Raw genomic sequence first — 26,661 nt, 5'->3', positions numbered from 1 at the left:
CCTGATAAATGGAGTATTAGTTTCAAAAAGCTAGATATGCAGCCCCGTGCCGGTGCACAAATGCAACCAATAATGTGGCATTGTGTCTGGAGTTGGGTGGAGTAGGGTGCAACCTAAACACTCACCAGGGTTGGAGGGGGCGTTTGAGAGTTGCTGACAGCGCCACATCACATCAGTAGCAGTGGCGCTGCATCCAGTAATCCCACTACCGCAACGTCAGCTCAACCCGATGATATCACTGCTGCCGTGTTGCCTCACAGTGACATCATTGCCGTGAAGCTGTGGGGCATGCACAGTAGCTGGGATAGGCGGTGAACAATGGGCAACTGGGAGGGGCAAGAACGAGAGAGCCATTGGGTATGAGCAGGAAGGGGGCATATCCAGGTTGCCCCACTGGGCATTTTGAACTGGGGTCAAGAGGGGGATAGGACCAGTAGGGCAGGTAGGCTAACCTGGACATGCTGCCTGCAAGCCATCCCTTTTGCTCCTGCTCCCTGCGCTGCTGCATATTGAATGCGCACCTCCCTCATCGGGAAGTCCCAGAACCTCAAAATTAATTTAAATAATAAACACATAATTGACAGTAATTGGGCTGCAATCCAGTTGTAATTGGGCTGCAAATGGGCTTTAAAAAAAAGAAAAAGAAAATAAAAGAGGGAGGAGGTTAGTGTTTGAGCTCTTCCCCCTCGGCAAACAAAAAGAAAATTTAATTGGCAAACAAGGTTACAGAAAACCGCTAAGCAGAGACTGGTCCCTATACTTCCAGTCTGTTAATGTGTGCTTAAGAGACAAGGTGACCATGCCTTGTGGCCTCAAGTTGGTGGCTTCAGCCTGCCACTCATCCTAGGGGGGGGGGGGGGGGGGGGGAGCTGCTAGCACAGCATCACTGAGGAGTCAGGGAGTGTGCTGCCCATCGCACCCTCTTGCAGATGGGGACAGGCAGGGTAGTTCCAGGAGCTGCCGAGGAACATAAGTACATAAGAAATTGCCATACTGGGTCAGACCAAGGGTCCATCAAGCCCAGCATCCTGTTTCCAACAGTGACCAATCCAGGCTCAAGTACCTGGCAAGTACCCCAACACTAACTACATCCTATGCTACTGATGCCAGAAATAGCAGTGGCTATTCCTTAAGTCAACTTAATTAATAGCAGTTAATGTACTTCTCCTCCAAGAACTTATCCAAACCTTTTTTGAACCCAGCTACATTAATTGCACTAACCACATCCTCTGGCAACAAATTCCAGAGCTTAATTGTGTGTGTTGAATGAAAAATAATTTTCACTGATTAGTTTTAAATGTGCTACTTGCTACCTTCATGAAATGCCCCTAGTCCTTCTATTATCCGAAAGAGTAAATAACCACTTCATATCTATCCGTTCTAGACCTGTCATGATTTTAAACACCTCTATCATATCCCCCCTCAGCCGTCTCTTCTCAAAGCTGAACAGCCCTAACCTCTTCAGCCTTTCCTCATAGGGGAGCTGTTCCATCCCCTTTATCATTTTGGTTGCCCTTCTCTGTACCGTCTCCAGTATAATTATATCTTTTTTGAGATGCAGTGACCAGAATTGTACACAGTACTCAAGGTGCGGTCTCACCATAGAATGATACAGAGGCATTATGACATTTTCCATTTTATTAACCATTCCCTTCCTAATAATTCATATACATTCTGTTTGCTTTTTTGACTGCTGCAGCACACTGAGCTGACAATTTCAAAGTATTATCCACTAGGGATGTGCAGAGGGACGCCATACGTTGCATTCAGGATTCGTATTTGACGGGGGGCAGATACGTTGCATTCGGCAAGGGGGGCCCCCGATACGTACATGCGTTAATTCTTATTCGTTTCCCGGCTAAAATTGAATTAAGTACAACCCCCCACCCTCCTGACCCCCCCCCCCCCAAGACTTACCAAAACTCCCTGGTGGTCCAGCAGCCATCTCCTGCACTCACACCCTCGGCTGCCAGTATTCGAAATGGCGCCAATAGCCTTTGTCCTACTATGTCACAGGGGCTACCGGTGCCATTGGTCAGCCCCTATCACATGGTAGGAACAATGGATGGCCAGCGCCATCTTGTGCTCCTACCATGTGACAGGGGCTGACCAATGGCACCGGGAGCCCCTGTGACATAGAAGGTCAAAGGCTATCGGCGCCATTTCGAATACCGGCAGCCGAGGGTGTGAGTGCAGGAGATGGCTCCCGGACCCCCCGCTGGACCACCAGGGAGTTTTTGTAAGTCTTGGGGGGGGGGTCAGGAGGGTGGGGGGGTTGTTTAAATTGGCTCCTTTAGACAGCTGAATAACTTGGCGAAGATTCATTGTATTCGTGGGGAATCGCGATATGTTTCGCTTCCCCACGAATACAACGAATATAGCCCTATACGTTGCGGATTACAAATACGTAGGAAACGAATGCACAACCCTATTATCCACTATGATGCCTAGATCTTTTTCCTGGATGGTAACTCTTAATATGGAACCTAACATCGTGTAACTACAGCATGGGTTATTTTTCACTAAATGCAACACCTTGCACTTGTACACATTAAATTTCATCTGTCATTTGGATGCCCAATCTTCCAGTCTCGTAAGGTCCTCCTGCAATTTATCACAATCTGCTTGTGATTTAACTTCTCTGAATAACTTTGTATCATCTGCAAATTTGATTAACTCACTTGTTGTATTCCTTTCCACATCATTTATAAATATATTGAAAAGCATCGGTCCAAATACAGATTCCTGAGGCACTCTATTGTTTTCCTCTTTTCCACTGAGAAAATTGACCATTTAATCCTAATCTCTGTTTTCTGTCTTTTAACCAGTTTGTAATCCACAACAGGACTTCGCCTCCTAACCCATGACCTTTTAGTTTTCTTTGAAGCCTCTCATTGTGGGCTTTGTCAAACGCCTTCTGAAAATCCAAATACACTATTTCTACTGGTTCACTTTATCCATATGTTTATTAACCCCCTTCAAAAAGATGAAGCAGATTTGTGAAGCAAGATTTGCCTTGGGTAAATCCATGCTGTGTTCCATTAAACAATGTCTTTCTATATGTTCTGTGATTTTGATTTTTAGAATAGTTTCCACTATTTTTTCCGGCACTGAAGTCAGGCTCACTGGTCTCTAGTTTCCCAGATTGCCCCTGGAGCCCTTTTTAAATTTTGGGGTTACATTGGCCACCCTCCAGTCTTCAGGTACAATGGATGATTTTAATGATAGGTTACAAATTTTAATAGATCTGAAATTTCATTTTTGAACCCTGGGGTGCATACCATCCAGTCCAGGTGATTTGCTACTCTTTAGCTTGTCAATCTGGCCTACTGCATCTTCCAGGTTCACAGTGATTTGGTTCAGTTCATTTGACTCATCACCCTTGAAAACCATCTCCTGGAATGAGAGTAGTCACAAATAATAATAACCAAAAAACACTGGACTTACCGCAGGTTTAAAGAAGTCAGAGCCTGGAAATCTACAAGACACGAAGAGATTAGACACTGTGAGAATGACAGCAGATAAAGAAGAGGGATGGGGGCGGGACTAACTTTCAAAACACGCCAAATTCACATATGAATGACAGGCCTGATAGAAGGGCCAGGCAAAAGAAAAGGAGGGGAAAATGACAGGGTAGGAAGAAGCCCATGGTTTTCTTCTCATTTGTTTTTACATTTTTTATTCTTTTGAATTATTTCTTAGCTTCTTGATCATGCCATTAGTATCTTTAGATTTGTTACTCCGTGGCACATTTGGGAGTTATTGGTGTGACTCTTCAGTCATTACCCAGTATTTTTTCACTTTTCTTTCTATTTTTGGTTTCAGTTTGTTGCTGTCACATGTTTATCTCATTCCCTAAATCCCTCTTTATTTTGCATTATGTTTTTCTTTATTCGGCACAGTGTTTTTTGGTTATTATTATTTGTGACTGCTCTCGCTTTTGTCGCGCGTTCACTTTGTGTCAGCATCTCATTAAGTCACTGGCATTGGCAGCCTTGTTTCTTTCTTACTTCTCTTCGCTTTCTTTTGGGTTACTTGCTTGTTTCCCAGTATTTCATCGCATTTTCTCCTTTCATTATTTTGGCACCAGTATTTCCTCCTCTTCACTGCCTAGCTCCATTTCTGTACACCACTGTTCTATAGTTCACCTTTACCACTTTTGGATCCCTGTTTGTTTCTGTTTCTCATTGTTTTGTGCCATTTACATTTTACCTACCATTGGTTCTTGCTGCGTGGGCTGACTAGTGCTCCTTATCTCAGTACTATTTTTTGAATTCCTCACTCAATATCTATGAGACTTTGGGGACTACTAGCAGTCATTTGAGCTGCCTCAACTTCTTCACATGGTATGTATTGTTCTCATGAGTGGTGTCCCTTCATGTTTGGTATTCATTACCCATATTCCATGTAGCGCTGTTCATATTTCTATTTCAGAGACTCAGAAACGCCAAGCCATATCAAAAATTATGTCACATATTTAACTATTAGGTACATTCCCTTACACTGTTTCTTATACATTGTTTTGAATTTTAGTATGTAGCCTTATTGTATTTGTTTGTTCTTCGATCCTTTTTTTTTTTTTTAAGTTCTGTAATTATTATAGTTTTGGGCTCTTGTCCCTCCTGACGCAGCCGGAGTGGCGAAACATGGTCCGTGTCGTGGGACCTACCTGTATTTCACCTGTATACATCTAGTCATTAAAGAATTGCATCGCTTGGCACTTATTACATTGACTGATTCATCTTTTGAAGTTTAAGGATCCTTACACATCTTTGCACTACACTTTGATATATTGTGGTTGCTCCACTGTGTGTATCACTGCTCTTCTCCACATTTATTTCATTATATGTCAATATATCTCAGGCACATTCACTGTAGAAATTCTGAAAACCAGACTGATTTGTGGCTTTCAAGGACTCAATCCTAGGACCTCTAGCCTACTAGAATATCACATACTATGGCTGGCAGCTGGGACATATCTTTGGCAGTGTGGACAGGAATCACTCAGAAAAGTGGATCAACAAATTGGTCTTTTTCTGCCATAATCTACTATGTTAAAGCATTACTTCCATATTGCATCTTAATAGTTCAATTATTTTTATACTTTAATATATAATATCTAATCCTATGGACACTTGATTCTATTAAATTGACTGATTTGCTTTTTGATATGACATAAAAAGTCTAGGCATTATTCCACATAAATAATAACAGCTTTAGTCAAAAATACCAACTCTATTTTATTTATTTATTTTAAAGGCCCCATACTTACTGGCATGATCTGATACAAGTCATCCAAGGTAACAACGGCAATACCTACAAGTGTGTTCTGATCACAAGGGACTATGGGAGGACTCAACAGTTTCTTGTAACAGCAAGGTGGGAACCGAATATCTAAGGTGATGCTGTTATATACTGCTAGTCCCATGAGCTATAAATGTAAATTGTTAAGTTTAAAACACAATATATTGACACAATTAAAAAATTACAATAATCATTTTACTTATTTATGTAAAAACATTTCTAGCTCACACACTATCCTAAATTCTATTGGGGGGGGGGGGGTACATATGCTAAATATAATTTAAAAAAACATACAATGCACAAATCAGACATTTACTTACCATACAAATATAACAAAGTGCAACAAACACTTTTAGCATTCAGCATATGCAACTAGATCTTACATTTCACAAAACAAACTGCTAGAATTGGCAAAGCTGTGTCAGCTTAAATCAATCAATCATTTGCTCTTCCAAGTGCTAAAGTAAAGCGCTTTCAACTGTTTTCAAAAGTTGCAGAAGGAAAACTCACAGGGGTACATTTTCAAAAACAGCGCGCGCGCGAACAAAAGTACGCTGGATTTTATAACATAAGCGCGTAGCCGGGCGTATCTTATAAAATCTGGGGTCGGCGCGCACAAGAGGGTGCACATTTCCTTCCGCCTCCCCTCACCTTCCCCTCCCTTCCCCTAGCTAACCTACCCCCCGGCCCTATCTAAACCCCCCCCCTACCATTGTCGGCAGATTTACGCCTGCCTCTGGCAGGCGTAAATATGCGCGCGCCAGCGAGCTGCTGGCACGCCATCACCCGACCCGGGGGCTGGTCCGGAGGCCTCAACCACGCTCCCGACACGCCTCCCGCCCCGCCCCGAAATTCGCTGCCCACCCGACGCGCCCCCGACACGCCCCCTTTGCAAAGCCCCGCGACTTATGCGCCGCTGAGCCTATGCAAAATAGGCTCGGCGCGTGCAGGGGCCTTTTAAGAGGGTTACGCGCATAACTTATGTGCGTAGCTCTTTTAAAATCCGGCCCACAGAGTTTATCACTGAACTATCTCTGATTAAAAACAAAATCACTGTGTGCATATGACACTTATGTTGCTTGTATGGTTGCTCTATAGCTTCCCACTCAAATCTGCTCAGTTTACTGAGTAAATTCACTTCTTTAAACAGTCAATTACTTCACAGTAAAACTGAATGGGGTACATTTTAAAACATAGCGCGCGCAAACAAAAGTATGTCGGATTTTATAAGATACGCGCGTAGCCGCGTGTATCTTATAAAATCCGGGGTCGGTGCGCGCAAGGGGGTGCACATTTGTGCAACTTGCGCGTGCCAAGCCCAGCGCGCACTGCCCGTTCCCTCCGAGGCCGCTCCAAAATCGGAGCGGCCTCGGAGCGAATTTTCCTTCCACCTCCCCCCACCTTCCCCTCCCCTCCCTTCCCCTACCTATCCCACCCCCCCCCCGGCCCTATATAACCCCCCCCCTTTGTCGCAGAAGTTACGCCTGCTCGAAGCAGGCGTAACTTTGTGCGCGCCGGGCCGGCTGCCGTGCGCCATGTCCCGGTCCGGGGGCTGGTCTGGAGGCCTTGGCCACACCCCCGGAACGCCCCTGGGCCGAAACCACATCCGTGGCACCGCCCCCGTATGACACGCCGAGCACGTCACGCCCCCAACACGCCCCCGATAACGCGCCGACCGCGTCATGCCCCCCCAATACGCCCACCCCAAGAAAGCCCCGGGAGTTACACGCGTCCCGGGGCTTTGCGCGCACCGGAAGCCTATGCAATATAGGCTCGGCGCGTGCAGGGCCATTTTAGAAGGGTTACGCGCATACCTTATGCTCGTAACCCTTTTAAAATCCGGCCCAATAGGTACAGAATGTGCACACACTGTAGTTCACGTAAGAAGAAAATTGGCTGACATTAGTAGACAGGCTATGGTAACCATTTGAAGACATCAGCTAGGGAAATTTTAGGCTGCATAATAACAGTACAGAAAAGTTATATGAGCCATTCAACTAAGCAGCTAGAACCTGCAAGTCACAGGGCAATCACATACATACAACTCAAGTGTCTCCTTTATGCAATAACAATTATAATCAAAGGGATATTTTAGGCAATAAAGAGTAAAGCAATCTTGTTACCTTAAATATCAATCCATTTTAAAATACTTATTTAAACATATTTTAAAGGCACTGCAGGTGGGCCCAAATGCTTTCATCCACTAAAAAATGTTAAGACAAGAGGGTCTGCCAATTTTAGTTAGGCTTTTTATAAGGATTTAAACATATGCATGTCAACAAAATCAGCTAATATCTATACCAATGCAAGAAAAAAAATCAAATTATATATATGTACTTTAATGGGCACTTTTTGGGGATAATTTTGTAGCACTTTGCATATAAAAGATAACAAATATGCGCATACGTTACATGAATTTTCAAAACAGACTTACCCGCAGAAGTCCCTGTATAATGTATACCTGCTAAATCATCTGCATAAATTTGTTGTGAAAATTTACGTGCATACTTTTTAAAATCCCAAAGTCTGTATTAGCAGAAACGATGGGGCACCCGATTCACATCCCTATTGGGTTCGTATGGCCACGGGAAAATCTCGGTTTCCTGCGGATCGGCATTTTTTTTTTTAGTGAAAAATCATTTTTTTCGGATTAGTGCGTGCAGACTCCCGTTAGTGCGTACTAACAAAAATAGCAAAAAATAACAAAAAGTAACAAAAATTAACGGTTATTGTTAGTGCGCACTAACGGGAGTCAGCGCGCACTAATGAAAACCATTAATTTTTGTTACTTTTTGTTATTTTTTGCTATTTTTGTTAGTGCGCACTAACGGGAAAACAATTTTTGACGAAAATTCGGGGGAAATGCGATCGTTTCTCATCATTCACAAATTTTTGACGAATTAAGAAATATCGTACGATATTTTAATTCGTCAGAAAAACGATTCACATCCCTAGTATGTATACAAGTGCAAACCCTTCACCAATTCCACTGCAGGATATGTCTCTGCTCAATCCGGGTAAACTTACATGCAAACATGGCATAGGTGCACAAGTTTTTATTAAAAAAAAGCATTTATGTACATAAAACACTGTTTTACTCTCCAGAAGTTCACTGGAAAATAACCCTTAAAGGAGGGTAATTTTGTAACAATGCACATAAATTAGCCAGTAAATGTGCACACAAGTTACACAAATTTTCAAAGCGGACTTGCACACCTGGAAAAATTATGTGTACACAATTACCCCTGCTATTTGATATACATAGGTTTTGCCGAGAGAATTTAGGAGCATACTTTTTAAAATAAAAAAGTATGCCTGTAAGTCCCAACCCTGCCCAGTCTCTACCCGCTAGAATTTCTCTCCCCTATAGGCTTAAAGGTACGTGCATGTGCCTGTGTGTATAATGTTTACGTGCTTATCACTCACCCAATTTTCTGAAGGGACGTTTCTCTAGGTAATTAGGAGTGTGCTATTTTACCTGCAGAAGCCCCTTTAAAAATTACCCTCTCTCGATGTAATATGTATAAGATAGATGCAAGAGAGACCTTTACAAATTAATTCCAAAACTTTCTCTGTAATACCTCACACGTTTTGTTCAGCAAAAACAGTATCCAGACCTTCCATATGACACTTCATCTTATCAATTTATTTAGCCCAGGTCATCTACAAAATCAATATTTTGATCAATTCACGATACTTTCCACAAAGGAAAAAAAAACCTTCAGCAGGTGGGGTCTAATTAGGGACAAACCTCTGGCAGCCATGAAGGAAGGGCCATAGTACCTTTGCTTAGGATACCTTTTATAAACATCTGCTAGCAGTCAGCCCGATCCAGTAAAGTCCGTGGGAGAGCGGACTAACGCCCGCTCTCCCGGCGCGCGCACCGGCCCCTCGCCGGTGCGCGCGATCCAGTATTTAAATTAGGCGACGCGGTGCAAACGAGGAAAAGGAGGCGCTAGGGACACTAGCGCGTCCCTAGCGCCTCCTTTTGGCCTGGAGCGGCGGCTGTCAGCGGGTTTGACAGCCGACGCTCAATTTTGCCGGCGTCGGTTCTCGAGCCCGCTGATAGCCACGGGCTCGGAAACCGGACGCCGGCAAAATTGAGCGTCCGGTTTTCGGCCCGACAGCCGCGGGCCGAATTCAAAATTTTTTTTTTTTTTTTTTTACTTTTTTTTACTTTTGGGGACCTCCGACTTAATATCGCTATGATATTAAGTCGGAGGGTGCACAGAAAAGCAGTTTTTACTGCTTTTCTGTGCACTTCCCTGGCGCCGGAAGAAATTAGCGCTGACCTTTGGGCGGCGCTAATTTCTTAGAGTAAAATGTGCGGCTTGGCTGCACATTTTACTTACTGGATCGCTCGGGAATACCTAATAGGGCCATCAACATGCATTTGCATGTTGAGGGCGCTATTTGGTGCCGCGGGTGGGCCGCGTGTTTTCCTCCCCTTACTGAATAAGGGGTAAGGGAAAACACGCATCCAGAGCAGGGTGACAGTGCGCTCCGACGGAGCACACTTTACTGGATCGACCTGAGTGTTGGGGGAGATTCTGACAGGTCTTAAAACTCAGGTGTGCATGACAAAAAATTTCAAACAACTTGTTTCAGTCAGCTTTTCACAAGGGCCAGAAATTCTCCATATGAAATAGAACAAGGAAGATGATAACCTACTTTACATGCTTATAGACATTACATAGTATTTTCCTTCATATATTTTTGCAAATTGACAAAAATTGATATTTCTTAAATTCTTCTTTGGCATTTATTTCTTCTAGCTCTCCCTCTCAAGCTGACATGGAACAGGGTTACCAACTTGTTTTATGATGTGTCGCTATTTTATGCTGATTTTAGTATAGAGTAATACAAGCAGTTATTTTAGTATATTTTTGTAAGTACTTAATGTATTTTAGTATTGAATTTTAGTACTTATTTATCGTTACTTTTATTGTTGTGATTTGTATTTTTTAAATTAATGTTTAGCCATATTTTAATGTGCTTTTACTGCTTATGTTTATTTATTGTAAACCAATATGATGGAATTCCGATATGTCAGTATATAAAGAATAATAAACTATAAACCAGGACCGGGCACTTTTGACCCGGGGGGTGGGGTGAAGGAATGGTACCCACTCATTTGTATAAATTGTAGATCCTGCCAGTGAACTCCTAAACAGTGTATCTATGAATCTGCAGAACCCCTGGGAGCTGAAGGCTATGCCATACACCACCTCCTCTTCCTATGCTGTCCAATCACAGCATGGGAAAGGAGGCAGGGATACAGCACAGCTCTCTTCCGATAGGCTCCGACCTGCCTCTCTCTTTCTCTAATTAAGAGGCTGTGGGAAACAGGAGGATCCACCTGCAAAACCAGACATTTAACGTCCGGTCAGTATTTCTGACTGGACGCTGCACATAATGCCTGAAAACTTGGCTGTCCGGTCCAAAACTGGACAGTTGGCAACCCTAACATGGAACATAGTCTACTGTAGTAAAGTTTCTACCTTCTAGTAGATGTCAGGTCTTTGCCTCATTTAAAAAACACCACAGAATTTTTGTACCCTTGTCAATTAAATTTACAAAGACAATCTCTTCTAGTCCAGACATCAATCTTCATAACTATAGCACCAACACTCAAGGCCGGATTTTCAAAGCTGTGCGCTGATTTTATAACATGCACATGTCGGCACACACATGTTATAAAATACGTTTCCCAAGTGTACATGTGCGCCTGATTTTAATGTCCGCGCGTGCATGTATGGGTGGGTGGCCTCCTCTGTGCATGAGGGGCGGGATTTTAAAAGGCAACGCACAGCGATGCAAGTAGGGCTTCCCCAGTTCCCTCCCAGTCCAATCCAATTAAGTGGACTGGGAGGGAACTTCCCTATACCTCTACCTAACCTTCTTACCCTTTCCCCTCTCCTCTCCGACCCCTAACCCCTTCCTAGTTAATCACGTTTTTTTTTGTTTCGTTACTTATTGCTCCTCCAGAGCAGATGTAACCTCTGCGCGCCAGAAGCTGCTGGTGTGCGCTTCCCCAGGACAGCAGCTAATGGCACTGTCCCAGCCCATCCCCCGCCCCGTCCAGACCACACACCCAGCCCGCCTCTTTTGCAGGGCCCGGTACTTCTGCCGTAACAGGGGTTACATACACGGCTGGGCCTGTTCTCAAATGCATGCAGCGCGCAAGGCCCGGCCACACGCGAAACCCCAGTTTTTGGGGTTTTTTTTATACGCACAGGACTTTTAAAATCCGGCTTTATGTGCTCAAAATATTTTAAGCTATTCAATATGCTGACAATTGTGATGATTCTAACTACTTCAGTAAATATTCCAAAAGCAGCAATGCCTCCCACTAAGTGCAATATAAATTAGGTTTACAAAACAGAGTGAGATGGGAATGGAAAATTTCTCAGACATCACTTAAAATAAAAAATAGACCAGTAAAGTTTAAATCAGAGCACTAATTAACTAATCAGCTGGATCTGGGAAATTCCTAACAGTAAGCCTTAGCATCTCCTGTTCCCTCTCCTGCCTTTGCTATATAACTTAGGAAAATGGCCTGGGGAAAATATTAATTTCCTTTTTCCTCTTCAGTTTCCCACCACTGACAAATTTATTTTGGCAGTGAACAGAAACCATTGTATCTTTAAAATTCAGTTACTTCAGTTCCTTGAGAGGAGAGGCATTACAGTGTTGATTAATCTGATTAATCTGATTAATGTTTGAGGGAAGGATGCTAAAGCCTGCTTTAATCTTCCCATTATTTTAAAAAAAAAAAGTAAATTTGGACCAGAGTGTTGTGAGAATTAAAGACCGGGCACATTTAACATTTTTATAAAAATATTTGGAAAAGGTTGTGGTAGGACAGATCTCACAGTTTGTAGATGGGAGGTTAGCTGGTATACAATTGGGATTTAGAGCAGGTTATAACATGGGGGGAGGGGGGGTGTTGGTTTTATTGGCATTTATTTTGCAACAGATGGATAGGGGTAGGTCAGGTGTACTTTTATTACTAGATTTTGCAAGTGCTTTTGATTTAGTAAGTCATGAAATATTGGTGGAGAGGTAACAGCAGATTGAACTTGGTGGTAAGGTGTTGAGAAGGATTTTTTCATTTCTTACTGACAGGGCTCAAAGGGCACAAAATAGGGGAAAAATGTTCTCAGGCTGTTCGGATTGGGAGGGGTGTTCCTCAGGGCTCTTGTTCTTCACCCCTATTTTGTAATATTTTCATGCGCACACTGGCACTGTTGCTGCAAGAACTGGATGTTGTAGTGTATGTTTATGCAGACATCATCAGTTCATTTTACCAATGGAGCAGGATATGGGGGACTATGTTGTAGGTTGAAGATGTGCTGGATATTTATTTATTTAGACATTTTATATATCGTCATTCCATGTGAAGATCACAACAGTTTACAAAAGTAACTAGTGTTCCTGAGTCGTTGAGGGGGAGTCAACTTATTTTGAATGGTTCTAAAACAGTTTTTAGGGATTGGTCGTATTTTTGTAAATCCATCTTCTTCAGTGCAGCTTGCATTAGACAATGGTTTGGGAACTATGTTGGGTGAGGCTAAAAGCCTTGGAGTAGCTTTAGAAGGTGCTTTTTTGATGGAGACATCTGTAGCTCAAGCTTGTAGGAAGGCTTATTTTATGTATGTTTCGATGTAACCCACCTCGAACTTTGGAGGGTGTGGATAAAAAAGCAGTTTAAATCAATAAATACATACATACAGATGAAGAGAATTCACACTCGAGCAGTAAAAATGTTAGTGCTGGTTTTAGTATTGGGGACTTTAGATTACTGTAACGAGCTGTTGGTTGGGATGCCAAGTTGTTTGGTAAATAAATTACAACGAATTCAGAATAGTGCAGCAAGGTTGGTATGTGGAAAAACAAGGAGGTATCAAGTTTCCCAATTGATAGCATGTTTGCATTGTCTTCTGATGATGGAAAGGCTAAATTTAAATTACTTATGTTAATATTTTGTTGTCTACAAATGAATGGTCCTCAGTTTTTGACAGCGAAGTTAGAGTGGCGTAAGTCCACATGATCTATTTTCTCCTCTCAGACTGCTCAATTACAGCTATCCCATAAGTTCAGGTTTAGATCAAACCATGGTTCTAAGCAGACATTTACATCGATTGTTCCACAAATGTGGAAAAGTTTGCTTGTACTGATTCGAAATGGGACTAATTACTTAAAATGTCAAAAGATGGTAAAAGCTTGTTTCCTTCTGCAGAGAGTTAATTTTAGAGGGTAAAGGAAGGGGGAGAGATGGAAATGGGGGTTGGGAGCAGTAAATGAATTTGAAGAAAATTGGAAAAATTGATATTGTTTAATATTTTTAAGTATTGCTTTTATGATTGGAGTAGGTGTTTTTGTTTTAATTATCTGTTTTATTATATATTAGACTGTGATATGTTTTTTTAATGTGATTATGTATGCAGTTTATTGTAAACTTCTATTGTATTAACAGATTATGTGATATACAAGTTTTTTAAAATAAATAAATAAATGTAGTAGCCCCATTAGTACCCCTGAAAGTACAGAAATAAAGGCTAACAAAAAAAAAAAAATAAGGGCCTGATTTTCATAAGCATTTACATGTGAAAAACTTGGTTTTATACATTTAAATGCACTTTAGTCATGTAAGTGGGCTTTTGAAAATTGCTACAATATATGTCATTGAATTGCCCATAGGATTTACCCATATAAGTGCAATTTACGCACGTAAATGGCTTTTGAAATTTGCTACAATAGTATGTTACATTTACGTGCATAACTCCTTTGAAAATGCACCTATATAGCAATACCTTTTAAATGGACTACTAATACATTTTGGGACTATCTTCCAGTAGATGACATTCCCTTCTTTAGGTATGAACAGAATGGAGATCATTTTCAAAAGGATTTACACTCATAAAACTGGATTTTATACGTGTAAATGCACTTTACCTGTGTAAGTGGGCTTTTGGAAATTGCTACTATATGCCATTGAATTATCCATAGGATATTCACGTTTAAGTGCATTTTACACATGTATAAAAGCATTTTATGCGCATAAATGGCTTTTACAAATTGCTTTGATATTATATAACATTTAAACATGTAACTCCTTTTAAAATTACCTCCAATAAGCAGAAGATGGTGAAATCAGGTTATCCAGTCTTTTGCAAATAGTGCCACAAGGATGATTCTCTATCTGTTAATAAACGGCTGTATGTGTGTAACCGGTGTAAAGAACTCCTGGCTCTCAGAGAACAAGTCCAATCTCTGGAGGCTAGAGCAACAGGCAGCAACTACTAATACAGAGAGGTATATGGAGGAGATCTTCAGAAACATAGCAGATTGGCCACACCTCCAGTCTGGCAGTCCCTGTGCTGTTTTAAAAAAGCAAGGTCACTTGGAAGGAGAGTATCACCTTGATTTGGCAGGAAGTGATCCTATAGTTAGGACTTGCCCTCCAGGTGATGATTTATCCTCTCACATTAAGGAGATGTCTGGTGTGGTGGGGAAGGGAAGGGTTAGGAGTGCTGTTGTAGTTGGCATTATGATGATTAGAAATGAAGATTTCTGCGTAGGTGGTTGGCATGAGGATCACTTGATAACTTGCCTGTCTGATGTGAAGGTGGTGGACATCATGCATTACATAGATAGGATTTAGAGTACTGGAGATTGAGCTGGTAATCATAGTACATGTGGGTACCAATGACATAGGAATGTGCAGGAGGAAGGTTCTGGAAGCCAAATTTAGGCTTTTAGGTAGGAAACTGAAATCCAGAACCTCTAGGGTAGCATTCTCAGAAATGCTTCCCATTCAACACACAGGTCTCCAGAGGCAGGCTGAGCTCTAGCGTCTCAATGCGTGGATAATATGATAGTGTAGGGAAGAAGGCTTTAGATTTGTTAGGAACTAATGAGGGGAACCTATTCTGACTGGATGAGCTCCACCTTAACCAGGAAAGAAACTCGCTAACATTTAAAAGGGAGATAAAGCAGCTTTTAAACTAGATAATGGGGGAAGTCGACAGTTGCTTAGTAGTGCATTATTTGGAGTGAGGTATCTTTAAAGGATAACGGCGTAACAGGAAAATTAGAATACCCTCATAGACAGGTTGTGGCAAAGGCTGAAATAGCCTAGGTGGAATTAAAGTGCAGACAAACATGAAGGATTTCAAATTACCTGTATGAGCTGCTAATAAGCAGGTTGTAAATACAAATAAAAAATACAAATACAAACAATACCATACTATATTGTCTGTGTGTGGATTCCATATCTCTAAAAAATAAGATTGGAGAGTTAGAATCTGGTGGAAGGATGATAACCAATGGAACACTGTTATACCAGTGTACAAATTATAGCAACATGACAGAGCAGTTTTATTTGGTGGAGAGGTGACACTATATGTTAAGAATGGAATAAAGTCAAGCAGGGTAAAAGAACTGCAGGAAACAAAATGTATTAAAGAATCTTTATGGATAAAAGTTCCAAGTTTGATGAGGAACTATATAGCAGTGGTCGTATACTACTATTCATCTTGCCAGTATGAAGAATCAGAAAGTGAAATGCTAACAAAAATTAGTAAAGCAAATAAAATTGGTAACACAATAATAATGGAAGATTTCAATTAACCCAGTATTGATTAGCTAAATGCCTTATCAGGATACCACAAATGACTACTTCATAGAGCAGCTGGACCTGGAAATGATGAAAGTGGGACATATTTTAGATGTAGTCCTCAGTGAAATGCAGGACCTGGTGGTGCAAGGGTAATGGTGGTGGGGCCGCATAGCAATAGTGATCATAATACAATCAAATAAGACAATAATTGGAGTAAGGACATTAAGTGAAACTACTGCAGAAGAATCTAACTGTAGAAAGGGAGACTACAATAAAATGAGGAATTTAGAAGGAAACTAAAAAAAATAATTGTTTCAAAGGTTAAAAGTTTGTATGAGGCATAGACATTGTTGAAAAATACGATATTGGAAGCCCAGATAAAATATATCCACACATCTAAAAAGTCAAATGAAGACCAAACAACTACCAGCATATTTAAATTGTGAGGTAATTATGCTAAAATGACATCTTTCAGAAAATGGAAAGCAGATCTAATGATAAAAATAGCAAAGAGTGTAAAAACTAGCAAATTAGATGTAAAATGTTAATAAGGCAGGCCAAGAAACAATTTGAAAAAAAGCTTGCCATAGAAGCAAAAACTAATAAAACCTTTTTCAAGTACATGCAAATCAAGAAGCCTATGAGGGAATCAGATGGACCACTAGATGATCAAGGGATAAAAGGGGCACACAGGGAGGTCAAGGCCATAACAGAAAAACTACATGAATTCTTTACTTCATTCATTATTGAGGAGGATGTTGGGTAGTATCCACACTGGTGGATGATTGGTGATGATTCAGAGGAACTGAATCAAATCACACTGAAAATGGTATATGTAATAGGACAAATTGTCAAGCTAAGAAGGTAATTTTCAAAGGAAAAAGTAAATGTAACATGCTATCACAGTAATTTTCAAAATCCCACTTAACACAGGTAAAACCTATTGACAATTCAATTGCATATATTTGCTTTTTTCTGGATCACTACAGCCAAATAGTGATCCACATGTAGGCTGCTGGAGTACAGTTGCAATAAATCTAAATAACATTTTAAATAAACACAAGACAAATAGAAGTTTAGGGTCATCATATATCCAAAGATCTAAATACTAGGAGAAATAAAGTGTAATTGCACTTTATAGGTTCATCTGAAAGGATACAGTTCCAACCAATCGAAATTCAGAGTAATTGTCACATTTAAAACTGCTAAACCAATGGCTGTGTGAATCCTTGTGAAATGAAAACATACCTGTAAAATAATAATAATAATAAAAATTACACAAAATCTATCCTTACAATGAGTTTAACTACTTATTATTGCATTGACAACATAGGGCCTATGCACTAAACTTAAGTGTGCACTTAGGGGCGGATTTTAAAAGGCCGGCGCGCCTATTTTGCATAGGCCGCAGGCGTGCGTAAGTCCCGGGGCTTTCGAAAAGGGGCGGGAGGGGGTGTGTCCGGGGGCGTTCCCGAAACGACACAGCGTTTCGGGGCGGGCCCGGGGGCGTGGTTGAGGCCTCCGGACCAGCCCCCGGGACCGGAGGACGGAGCGGGGCTGCCGGCCGATGCGCGCAAAGTTGGGAGGGGGTGGGTTAGGTAGGGGAAGGTGGGGGGAGGGCGAAGGAAAGTTTCCTCCGAGGCCGCTCCGAAATCGGAGCGGCCTCGGAGGGAACAGGCAGCTCGCGCTGGGCTCAGCGCACGCAGGTTGCACAAATGTGCACCCCCTTGCGCGCGCCGACCCCGGATTTTATAAGATATGCGCGGCTAAGCGCGTATCTTATAAAATCCAGCGTACTTTTGTTCGCGCCTGGTGCGCGAACAAAAGTGCGCAATCGCGCAAGTATTTAAAATCTACCCCTGTGAATACAAAGCTATACAAAAAGGGTAAAAAGCTGATGATGTTAGTAAGTATATGCTAAAATAACATGATTCCCACATGTAAATGAAGGAACATCATGCAAATTAGACTTTCACACAGTCGAGTTTTCAAAATTTCTACAGTCAATATGCACATCACCTATTTATATACTGCCTCCATTGTACGAAACATATCTCATGAATACTCATTGTGGAAATCTCAACTGGGTGATAGGCCTCAAAGACAGAATTCGGGGACACCTGCTATAGTGTGAAATATTGTAGTATGCTCTCCTCCATGTGCCTAAAATATAAAGCCTGTCTCACACCAGGTGTTACATTTTCAGAATGATGCATCAGGATATCCTTTAAAAGCCTTGTGTACGTAAGCGGGCTGCGTGGGAGCTACGCAACATTTAAATAGCCGGGAAGGGCATGTATAGATTGAGGGGGAGAGAGAGAGAGAGAGAGACACTCTAGCAGTGTCTGCTAGCTGCATTGTACAAATCAACTCCTTTTCATCACTTATAAGGTCAAAAATTCTTTAATGATGTCAATTTTACAATGGATACCTCTGAATGTGTCTAACACCCCCCCTAACCCCAACCCACCTCCCGAAAACTCACCCCGATTCAAAGTGCCCCCTTACAGTGGGCCAAATATATAGAGTTTCAGACTGAGTCTTATAAAGAAAGTCTCTCGCTTTCTCTCTCTCTCTCTCTCTCTCTCACTCCGATGTTCACCAGACTCCTGTGCTTAACAAGGAGCTGTAGCAAAGTGGCACACATAAAGCTGAAGACATGTGTGCGTGAAGAGTATTTTATAACCTACACGCACGTAGGTTATAAAATAGCGCATATTTTTGCATGTAGCGAGATACCTTCATTTATGGGCACGCGCGTGGCCCTTTAAAAATCTACCCAGTAATGAATATCTATGAAATATATATATTTTCATACAATAGTAGTGCATGCAAATCTATCACATGCATATTCATTATGGATACCCTGAAAATCAGGCCTGTTTATGGCTGTTGAGGACCAGAGTTGGTCAACCCTGCATTAGGGGTTACTGATGGAGGAGATAGGGTTGTCAGAGAAGGAGATGTGGTGGAATGTATGCAGCAGAGCATTGGTTACCAAACCTGCCCTGGGGGACTCCCAACCAGTCCACTTTATAGTACATGTATAATGAATATGTATGAGATACTTTATATTTATCTCATGCATATTAATCATGGATATCCTGAAAACCTGACTGGCTGGAGGAGCTCCAAGGGTAGGTTTGGAAATCACTGCAGAAGAGGACAGAGATGAGACAGAGGAAGGGGAGGGCATGAAAGAAAGGGAGCATGTAAACAGCAGGATCCATATTCAATTGCTATCTGGATGAGCAAATTAGACAAACTTGTCTGGCTAACTTGGCCGAGATACTCAGCAGCGTGGCCATGCCACTGAATATTCTTGGCTATCTAGTACTTAGCTGGATAAGTTTATCCTGCTAACGTTAGACCAGTTAAATAGCAGGTCTAACTTATCCAGCTAACTTAGCCAGATAAAGCTGAAAATCTGCAGTTATCCAGCTAACTTAGGCCTGGATTTATCAAAATGCGGTAAGTAGCGCATGCGATAGCAAAAGGGGTGTGTTTTATGCTAATATAGTATTTATCGCAATTTGCGATAATTACCTGTGCGAAGAGCTAAGTTAGTGCACATTGCGATACCATTTCAGATTCTGCAATAAGTGCCAAACCTGATGTATTTCCTGCATTCAACCACTGGGGGACCAGTTTTTCAATGATCCCAGACACATATATGAGAGAGAGAGAGAGAGAGAGACTGGCCATAATATCATGGCCCATAGGCAGGTATTTGTATCCCTAGGGTAGGCCCACCAAGTAACTTGAGGTGGGGTTAGGTAAGTGTGTAGGGGGTTAGGGGCCACTTTGACATGCTACGTGAAGATTTGCTGGCCTTCGGAGTGAGGAAACTCACTCCAAGATGAGATTTGGGCAATGTTCTCTCAACCTAGCTTGATGGACTCTCTACCTGGGTAACATCAAGCTAGGTTGAGACAACATTGCCCAAATCTCATCTTGGAGTGAGTTGCAGAAGTCTGTTCGATCTTCAACTAGATCGTGCCTCCTTGGAAGATTATTTTGGAGGAAGGACTTGAAATTTAAATGGTACCCTTGCTGTAAGATCTTTAACACCCAACAATCAGTTGTTATCAAAGACCATATAGGAATGGTCTAATCAAAAAATGATGTAATCAAAAATTTGGGTTTGACTTGGTCTGAAAGAGCTGCAAGGATTTGGTTTACACTCTTTCTCCAAAATACTGTCTGGGCTGCTGCTACTAAGGGCACAGTTGATGAAAAGGATAAGGTTGATGTCTTCTTATTGAGAAGAACAGCGTGTTGCAGTAGTGAGGTTGGGGCTTTCTAGATGTAGAACGTTGCTCTGTTGCTGCTGCTCATAAGCAGAGGTGCACAATAATCCTTAATAAGATGTACTGTTTCTTTCACCTTTTCTCCAAAGAGATTATCTCCTGTTTATGAAACATCAGCAAGTTTTTCATATATATCCTCATGGAGCCCTGAAGCTTGAAGTTAAACTAATCTTCTGGCTTCAATGGCTATTGCTGATATCCTGGAAGAAGTGTCATAAACCTCATATGTTGATTTGATGAAGTGCTTACCATAATCTTCAGAAGCACAGACAGTGCTGTAAGAAATTGAGTTATGTCCTGTAGTTTCTGTAAGGAAGAATACATATACTGCACCACATATAATTGATATGCAGTTATTCTAGAACTTTTTTTTTTTTTTTTTAATATACCGACATTCGATCTCAATTGAGATATCACACTGGTTTACATTCAGGTACTGTAGGTATTTCTCTATCCCTAGAGGGCTTACAATCTAAGTTTTTGTACCTGAGGCAACGGAGGGTAAAGTGACTTGCCCAAGGTCACAAGGAGCAACAGCAGGACTCGGACCCTGGTCTCCTGGTTCATAGTCCACTGCTCTAACCACTAGGCTATTCCTCCTCCCTTAACATAGCTGATTAGAATACCTTTTGTGCTGTTATCCAATAAAGTAGGGTCCTTGCCCAGAAAGGTATTAGAATGAGTTTTAGACAATTTTGTCCTTTTTAAAGTGGATTCTACCACCACTGATTAGTGGGGCAGTTGGACCTTATCCTCGATATCCATTTTGTGTGACTGGTAGTGTTGTCAAAGTTGTCTGCCACAAATTTGTCTGAAGATACTTTTGTAGTCTATGTATTGGCAGTGCTACAACTTGCTTTGGAGGTTCAATAAACTTGGTTAATAAAAGGAGGATATTAAAATCTATTCATGTAGTTAGCAGTGAAGTGGTGACTGTGGATTATAGGTGGATAGTGCAAAAGTGTATTAATTATTGTTTTTGTTTGACTTATCTTATTTTTATGATTTGTTTTTATTTTTTTGGCTTTATGCTATAGGTATAAATATATGTGTTTATGTGTACATTTTGTACATTGCTCTGAGCAATTTTCTAAATTTGGAAATGGCAATTCATAAATATTTTAAAATAAAAATAAATAACTAAATAAACTTTAATAAACCAAATATGTCTTCTCTAGGTTCCACTTCTTCATACTGAAAAAGTAATCTCTTTGGCCATCTTTAGGACAAATGCAGGATTTGCAGTATCTTCAGTAAGAGACGGGCTCCTAAGAGGTTATGGAGAGTGATCTGATGGAAGACCAGCACAGTCTTCAACATTGGAATGGAACAGGGAAGAAATATAAGACAAATCAGATAGAACTACAGGAGGTTCCTCTGACATTGTTCACTTTCTATATGAGGAGCGAGCCATGAGATTTAGGCTGTGCTCTCTCTAGCTTGAAAAGGTGAAATAGTTAACTTTGTTTCCATCTTAGGCATTACTGACTCTAAAATAGACATTTGCTCCAGTGGTGGAAGAGGTGGCATATCAGTAAAATAATTTCTTATGGATTCAATCCACATCTTTCTAAGCACAGAATGGCAGTCAGCTGCAGAAAGCACAGTGGAAGAACTATATGATTCAGGAACCAAATTCAGAATTGGAAAGCTTTGGTCCCTTTTTGATTTTTCTGTGCTGAAAATGGAGTACACGCGAAAAGAAGTTTCTGTGTAGAAGATGGTACCGATAATTTATCCACATCGAGTAAAAATTGCATGAAAGGGGACCATCTCTGTGTCAATGGTGTTGGTGAAGAGTGGGGCCAAGATTCTAAACTTAACTTCGCTTTTTCTGCACTGAGACATCTCAGTCATGGCACCGATCATGCAAGGACTGTATCTTTTTTGATTTGGGAAAAAGCATCTGCACTAAAGAATGTTTCACTTTAACAGCTGAAATAAAAGCCTGAGGAGAGCTTAGAAACTTTTGACCTTATGGCCCGCTGAGAAATGTGAGCACAGATTGGGGTAGATTTTCAAAGGGTTACGCATGTAAGATACGCACGTAACCCTTTAAACCCCCCCCCCCCGCGCGCCGAGCCTATTTTGCATAGGCTCAGCGGCGCGCGCAAGCCCCGGGACGTGCGTATGTCCAGGGGCTTTGAAAAAGGGGGCGCTCCCAAGTCCTCCGGCACAGCGGCCATGCCGGAGGTTCATGCGCTGGCAGGCGTAACTCCATGGAATAAGGTAGGGGGGGATTTAGGTAGGGCTGGGTTAGATAGGGGAAGGAAGGGAAAGGTGGGGGGAATGAAAAACGTTCCCTCCAAGGCCGCTCTGATTTCAGAGCGGCCTTGGAGGGAACGGGGAAAGCCATCAGGGCTCCCCTTGGTCTCGGTGCGCGCAAGGTGCACAAGTGCGCACCCCCTTGCACGCACCGAACCCGGATTTTATAACATGCGCGCGGCAGCACGCGCATGTTATAAAATCGGGTGTACATTCGTGCGCCGGGTAGCGCGCAAAAATGTACCCCGTGTGCATAGGATTTAAAAATCGGCCCCATTGTGCTGTTAGGAACATCATGAGAAGGTCCGAGTCACCAGACATAGCAGTCATTCTATTCTGACAAAGTCATTTTTGAAGAGCAGCAAAGATATCTCGACCCCATCTTGAAGAGGATCAATGCTAAAATCAAACTCAATTTTGAAAAAAATAAATTTATTCTTTAAGGCACAGTCACAGTTAATAAGAATTATAAAATGCAGTGCAGGGGGTAAGTCATTTTTCATATAACAAAAACATTCCCTGATAGGGATTTGTAACGTGGACTCACCATAGTCTGGGTGAAAGATTTGTCGAATCAAAAGGAGGAACCATTCTTTTGTCAAGCCACCCATATCCAGACCAGCCTCTCCAACAAATGTAACTTTTAATTTCTTTTTCAAGTCTGCTCTTTTCCTTGTTAGCTATAAAAAATAAAATGTTTGCCAAAGATATAGATTTTTTTCCCTCCTGCATAATTTCACATACATTCAAAATGACATGTATAAGAAAAAAAACTCAAATTACTGTATTCAAAAAGAAAACTCTCATCATACTTCTGAGCACAGTGATTTGTTAATGCCTCTTCTTTAGTAACCCGAGTCAGATAGTATTTGTGTGTGCATATGGTATTTTGATTGCAACAAAACAAATAGGTTAAAAGAAACAGTGTTAAAGTGGCTAACTATGTACTGGTAATCAACATGGGGTATCAAGTAATTACATTCAATAATTTGCATACTGCTACTAACATAAATCTGTACTTCATAAAACTGGTCTCCCATGGCCCAGAAAAGCAAAATTTTATTTTTATACTTTATTTTTCACTTTTTGTACAATTTGTTAATTGGTAGTTTGGTCAGTCTGATTCAATACTGTTTCCCAAGAAAAACAGCCCTTTTTTAAAAAAATGTAATTAAAAGTAAACGGACCACAAAAAATATTATAAAAGGAAATCAAGATTTTCAAAAATTATATTTTTTATATTCTTACTCATATTTTTTATATCCTGTTTTAAAAAGAAAGATCAGCTTGGTTACGTCACGAGAATTAAAAAGGAAATGGGAAAAGATTTACAGCCGGATTTGAAAAAGCTTGCGCACGTAAAACTGGGGGTTTACACGTGTGGCCTGGCCTTGTGCTCGCTGTGCGCATTTTAAAACGGGCCTCGCCACATGCATAAACTCCGGTACACGCACAAGTGCTGGACCTCTCCGAAGGGGGAGGGGTCTAGGCAGGGCGGGCCGGGACAGTGCCATTGTATGCTGTCCCGATGACTCGTGCGCCGGCAGGTGCACGCATCTTACTTCAGCTCCGGTAGTGAAGTAAGTTGCAAAACAAAAAAGAATAGGATAGATAGGAAGGGTTTAGGGGGTGAGGAGGAGAGAATGAGAGAAGGAGAGGGGAAAAGGGAGGGAGTTTAGGTAGGAAAGTTGGGAAGTTCCCTTCCAGTCGATCGTTAATTGGAGCGGATTGGGAGGGAAAGGGAAAAGACCTGATTTCGTCGTAATGCATAATTTACAAAAATTCACTCCCCCTTGCCTGTAAAATCCAGCACACACATGTGCGCGACCACCTGATTTATAAGATGCGTGCGCCGCAACGCACATGTTATAAAATCTGCGTATCCATTTGTATGCGCCGGGAACCGCGCACACATGGATGCAAGAACGTATGCTTTAAAATCTACCCCTTAGAATTTTTCCTGGAAGATAAACTTTGAGAGAAAGTTATGGTTGTATGAAAAATTTTGGTGAAGGATTCAAATACAAAGGGCCGGATTTATGCGTGCGCCGGCGCGCATAAATTTTGCATAGGCCGCCGGCACGGGCACAGCTTCAGGATGTGCGTAAGTCCCGGGGCTTCGTAAAAGGGGCGGGGAGGGGCGTGTCTGGGGTCAGGGGGCGGTTCGGGGCAGGACCGGGGGCGTGGTCGAGGCCTCCAGACCAGCCCCCCAGGTCGGGTGATGGCGTGCCAGCAGCCCGCTGGCGCACGCAGATTTACATCTGCTTTCAGCAGGCGTAAATCTGCCAACAAAAGGTAGTGGGGGGGGAAGGTGCGGGAGGGTGGAAAGAAAGTTCCCTCTGAGGCCGCTCCGATTTCGGAGCGGCCTCAGAGGGAACAGGCAGCGCACGCCGACCCCGGATTTTATAAGCTACGCGCGTATCTTATAAAATCCAGCGTACTTTTGTTCGAGCCTGGTGCGCGAACAAAAGTACGCGCTCGCGCAAAATTATAAAATCTACCCCAAAGATTGTAAGTTCTTTCACAGGGTATACTTTGTCCTCTCAGGTTAATAAATTAAATACCTAGACAAACTGCTTTGGTAATTTGGAGCGATTACAAAGGAGGTTTTATTTTCATAAGATTTGCTTATGTCCACCAGTACAACTTTTTTGGCAAAAGTTTTAAGTGTTAAAGATCGAGTAGTAAGATTGTTCAATCTCTAAAGATTCAAGCTGGGTTCTCTTGGCAACTGATTTAGGTAGAAATACACTGAATTCTTAATAAAATCATTGGAGTAGAATTGTTATATTATTAGGCGTAAGAACAATGCTGAGAAACCGGAAAATTCATAAAGGTATGTACAGAGAATGGTTGGATCTATTATCCATTACTGCAGCCTCTGAGGAAATGATAGCTAACAAAGGAAAACTTTAAAAGTTTTCCAAAAACCTTGTGAAAATTTCTTAGACTGAAAAAAAATTGGAATACTAAGAATTGAGGATGGGCTTGTAGGTTTAGTTGTGTATATCTGAATATGAGTAAATGTATTACCACTGAATTCTTCCTGATTTATTTATTTATTTGTGGTTTTTTCTTTACCGACATTCGTAGGGACATCATGCCGGTTTACATCGAACAATGATAAAAAAAGAACGAAGTTACAAATAGCAAGGGTGTGTCAAACAGGGAGTTGAAACAAGAACAGGCATATCAATATATAAGAAAGACAGCAGTAAAAAATTGAGCAAAAATAACGTTTCAAGAACTATGTGGAAACGTTACAGGAACTGTGGGGGAAAGGGTGGATGAGAAAAAATAAGAAAGGAGGTTAAATTGTTAAAAAATATGGAAGGATAGCTTCTTCATCATTTCTTTTTAGCTGGGTACCTAACTTTATCTAGTGTTTGGAGAATGTCTTGTTTCTCCTTGATATTTTGTTTCCTTCAATAAAAATTTATAATTAAAAAAAACATAGGCCAAGTTGAAATACCCTCCTGTGAGTATAAGAATAATTGAAGGAGGGGACACAACATGTAGACAAATATACAGAGAGAGAGGCAGAAAACTTGGGCAGCAGCCAAACGTTTTGGGAGCAGGGAAAACAATATCTTATAATCTTTTTGGTAATTTTTGTATTATTTATTGTTTTGGGGGGTAGTTTGTTTTTACTTATATTCTCATTTTTTTGCTATGTTTCTTTCTGTGCTTAGTTTGTCTCTTTCTGCTATCTCTTTTCCTCCTTTGGCTCTTTTCCTCCACATCCTCCGCCTCTCTTTTTCCAAGATGCCCAGCAGTAAGGGGAGCAACAGCTCCTTTTCATTCCCAGAAATGACCCAAGCAACAAATCTTAGGTCATCTGGGAACTTTCCACTGCTTGATAGCCAGATAAACATCCATACATGTAAACTTTACATATCTCTAAGCTACTGATGATAACTATGAATTTCAGCTACTTCATACAGAAGGTAATTTTCAAAAGGTTTTATGCACCTAAATAGACTTGAAAATTGCTATATATTACTTGTATGCACATAACTCCTTTGAAAATTCATTCCATTGTAAGTGTATATAGATATAGACAAAGATTCCTATTACAATAGATCTGAAAAGAGAGGAAATATATTATTCTACTTAACTTTTAACCTGCCCTTTGACACCCTATCTCTAGCACTCCCA

At 41.4% G+C, this 26,661-nt stretch overlaps 1 protein-coding gene across 4 annotated transcripts in view; it reads right to left on the bottom strand.

Annotated features, from left to right (window-relative positions):
- Window positions 1–26,661, bottom strand: part of HECTD2 (HECT domain E3 ubiquitin protein ligase 2) — a 231,251-nt gene that overhangs the window by 73,922 nt on the left and 130,668 nt on the right. For all 4 annotated transcript variants that reach the window (XM_029609862.1, XM_029609861.1, XM_029609864.1 and 1 more), the window contains 3 exons: window positions 23,051–23,183; window positions 17,088–17,176; window positions 5,273–5,431 (listed from right to left, as the gene is read on the bottom strand). In XM_029609862.1, the coding sequence (XP_029465722.1) occupies window positions 5,273–5,431; window positions 17,088–17,176; window positions 23,051–23,183 (381 nt within the window). The remainder of the gene's footprint in view (window positions 1–5,272; window positions 5,432–17,087; window positions 17,177–23,050; window positions 23,184–26,661) is intronic.

Source organism: Rhinatrema bivittatum, chromosome 7, assembly GCF_901001135.1.
Source record: "Rhinatrema bivittatum chromosome 7, aRhiBiv1.1, whole genome shotgun sequence".
In the NCBI taxonomy this organism is placed as follows: Eukaryota; Metazoa; Chordata; class Amphibia; order Gymnophiona; family Rhinatrematidae; genus Rhinatrema; species Rhinatrema bivittatum.
The sequence above is the reverse complement of the archived record's forward strand: the minus strand, read 5'-3'. Positions and strand labels throughout refer to the sequence as shown.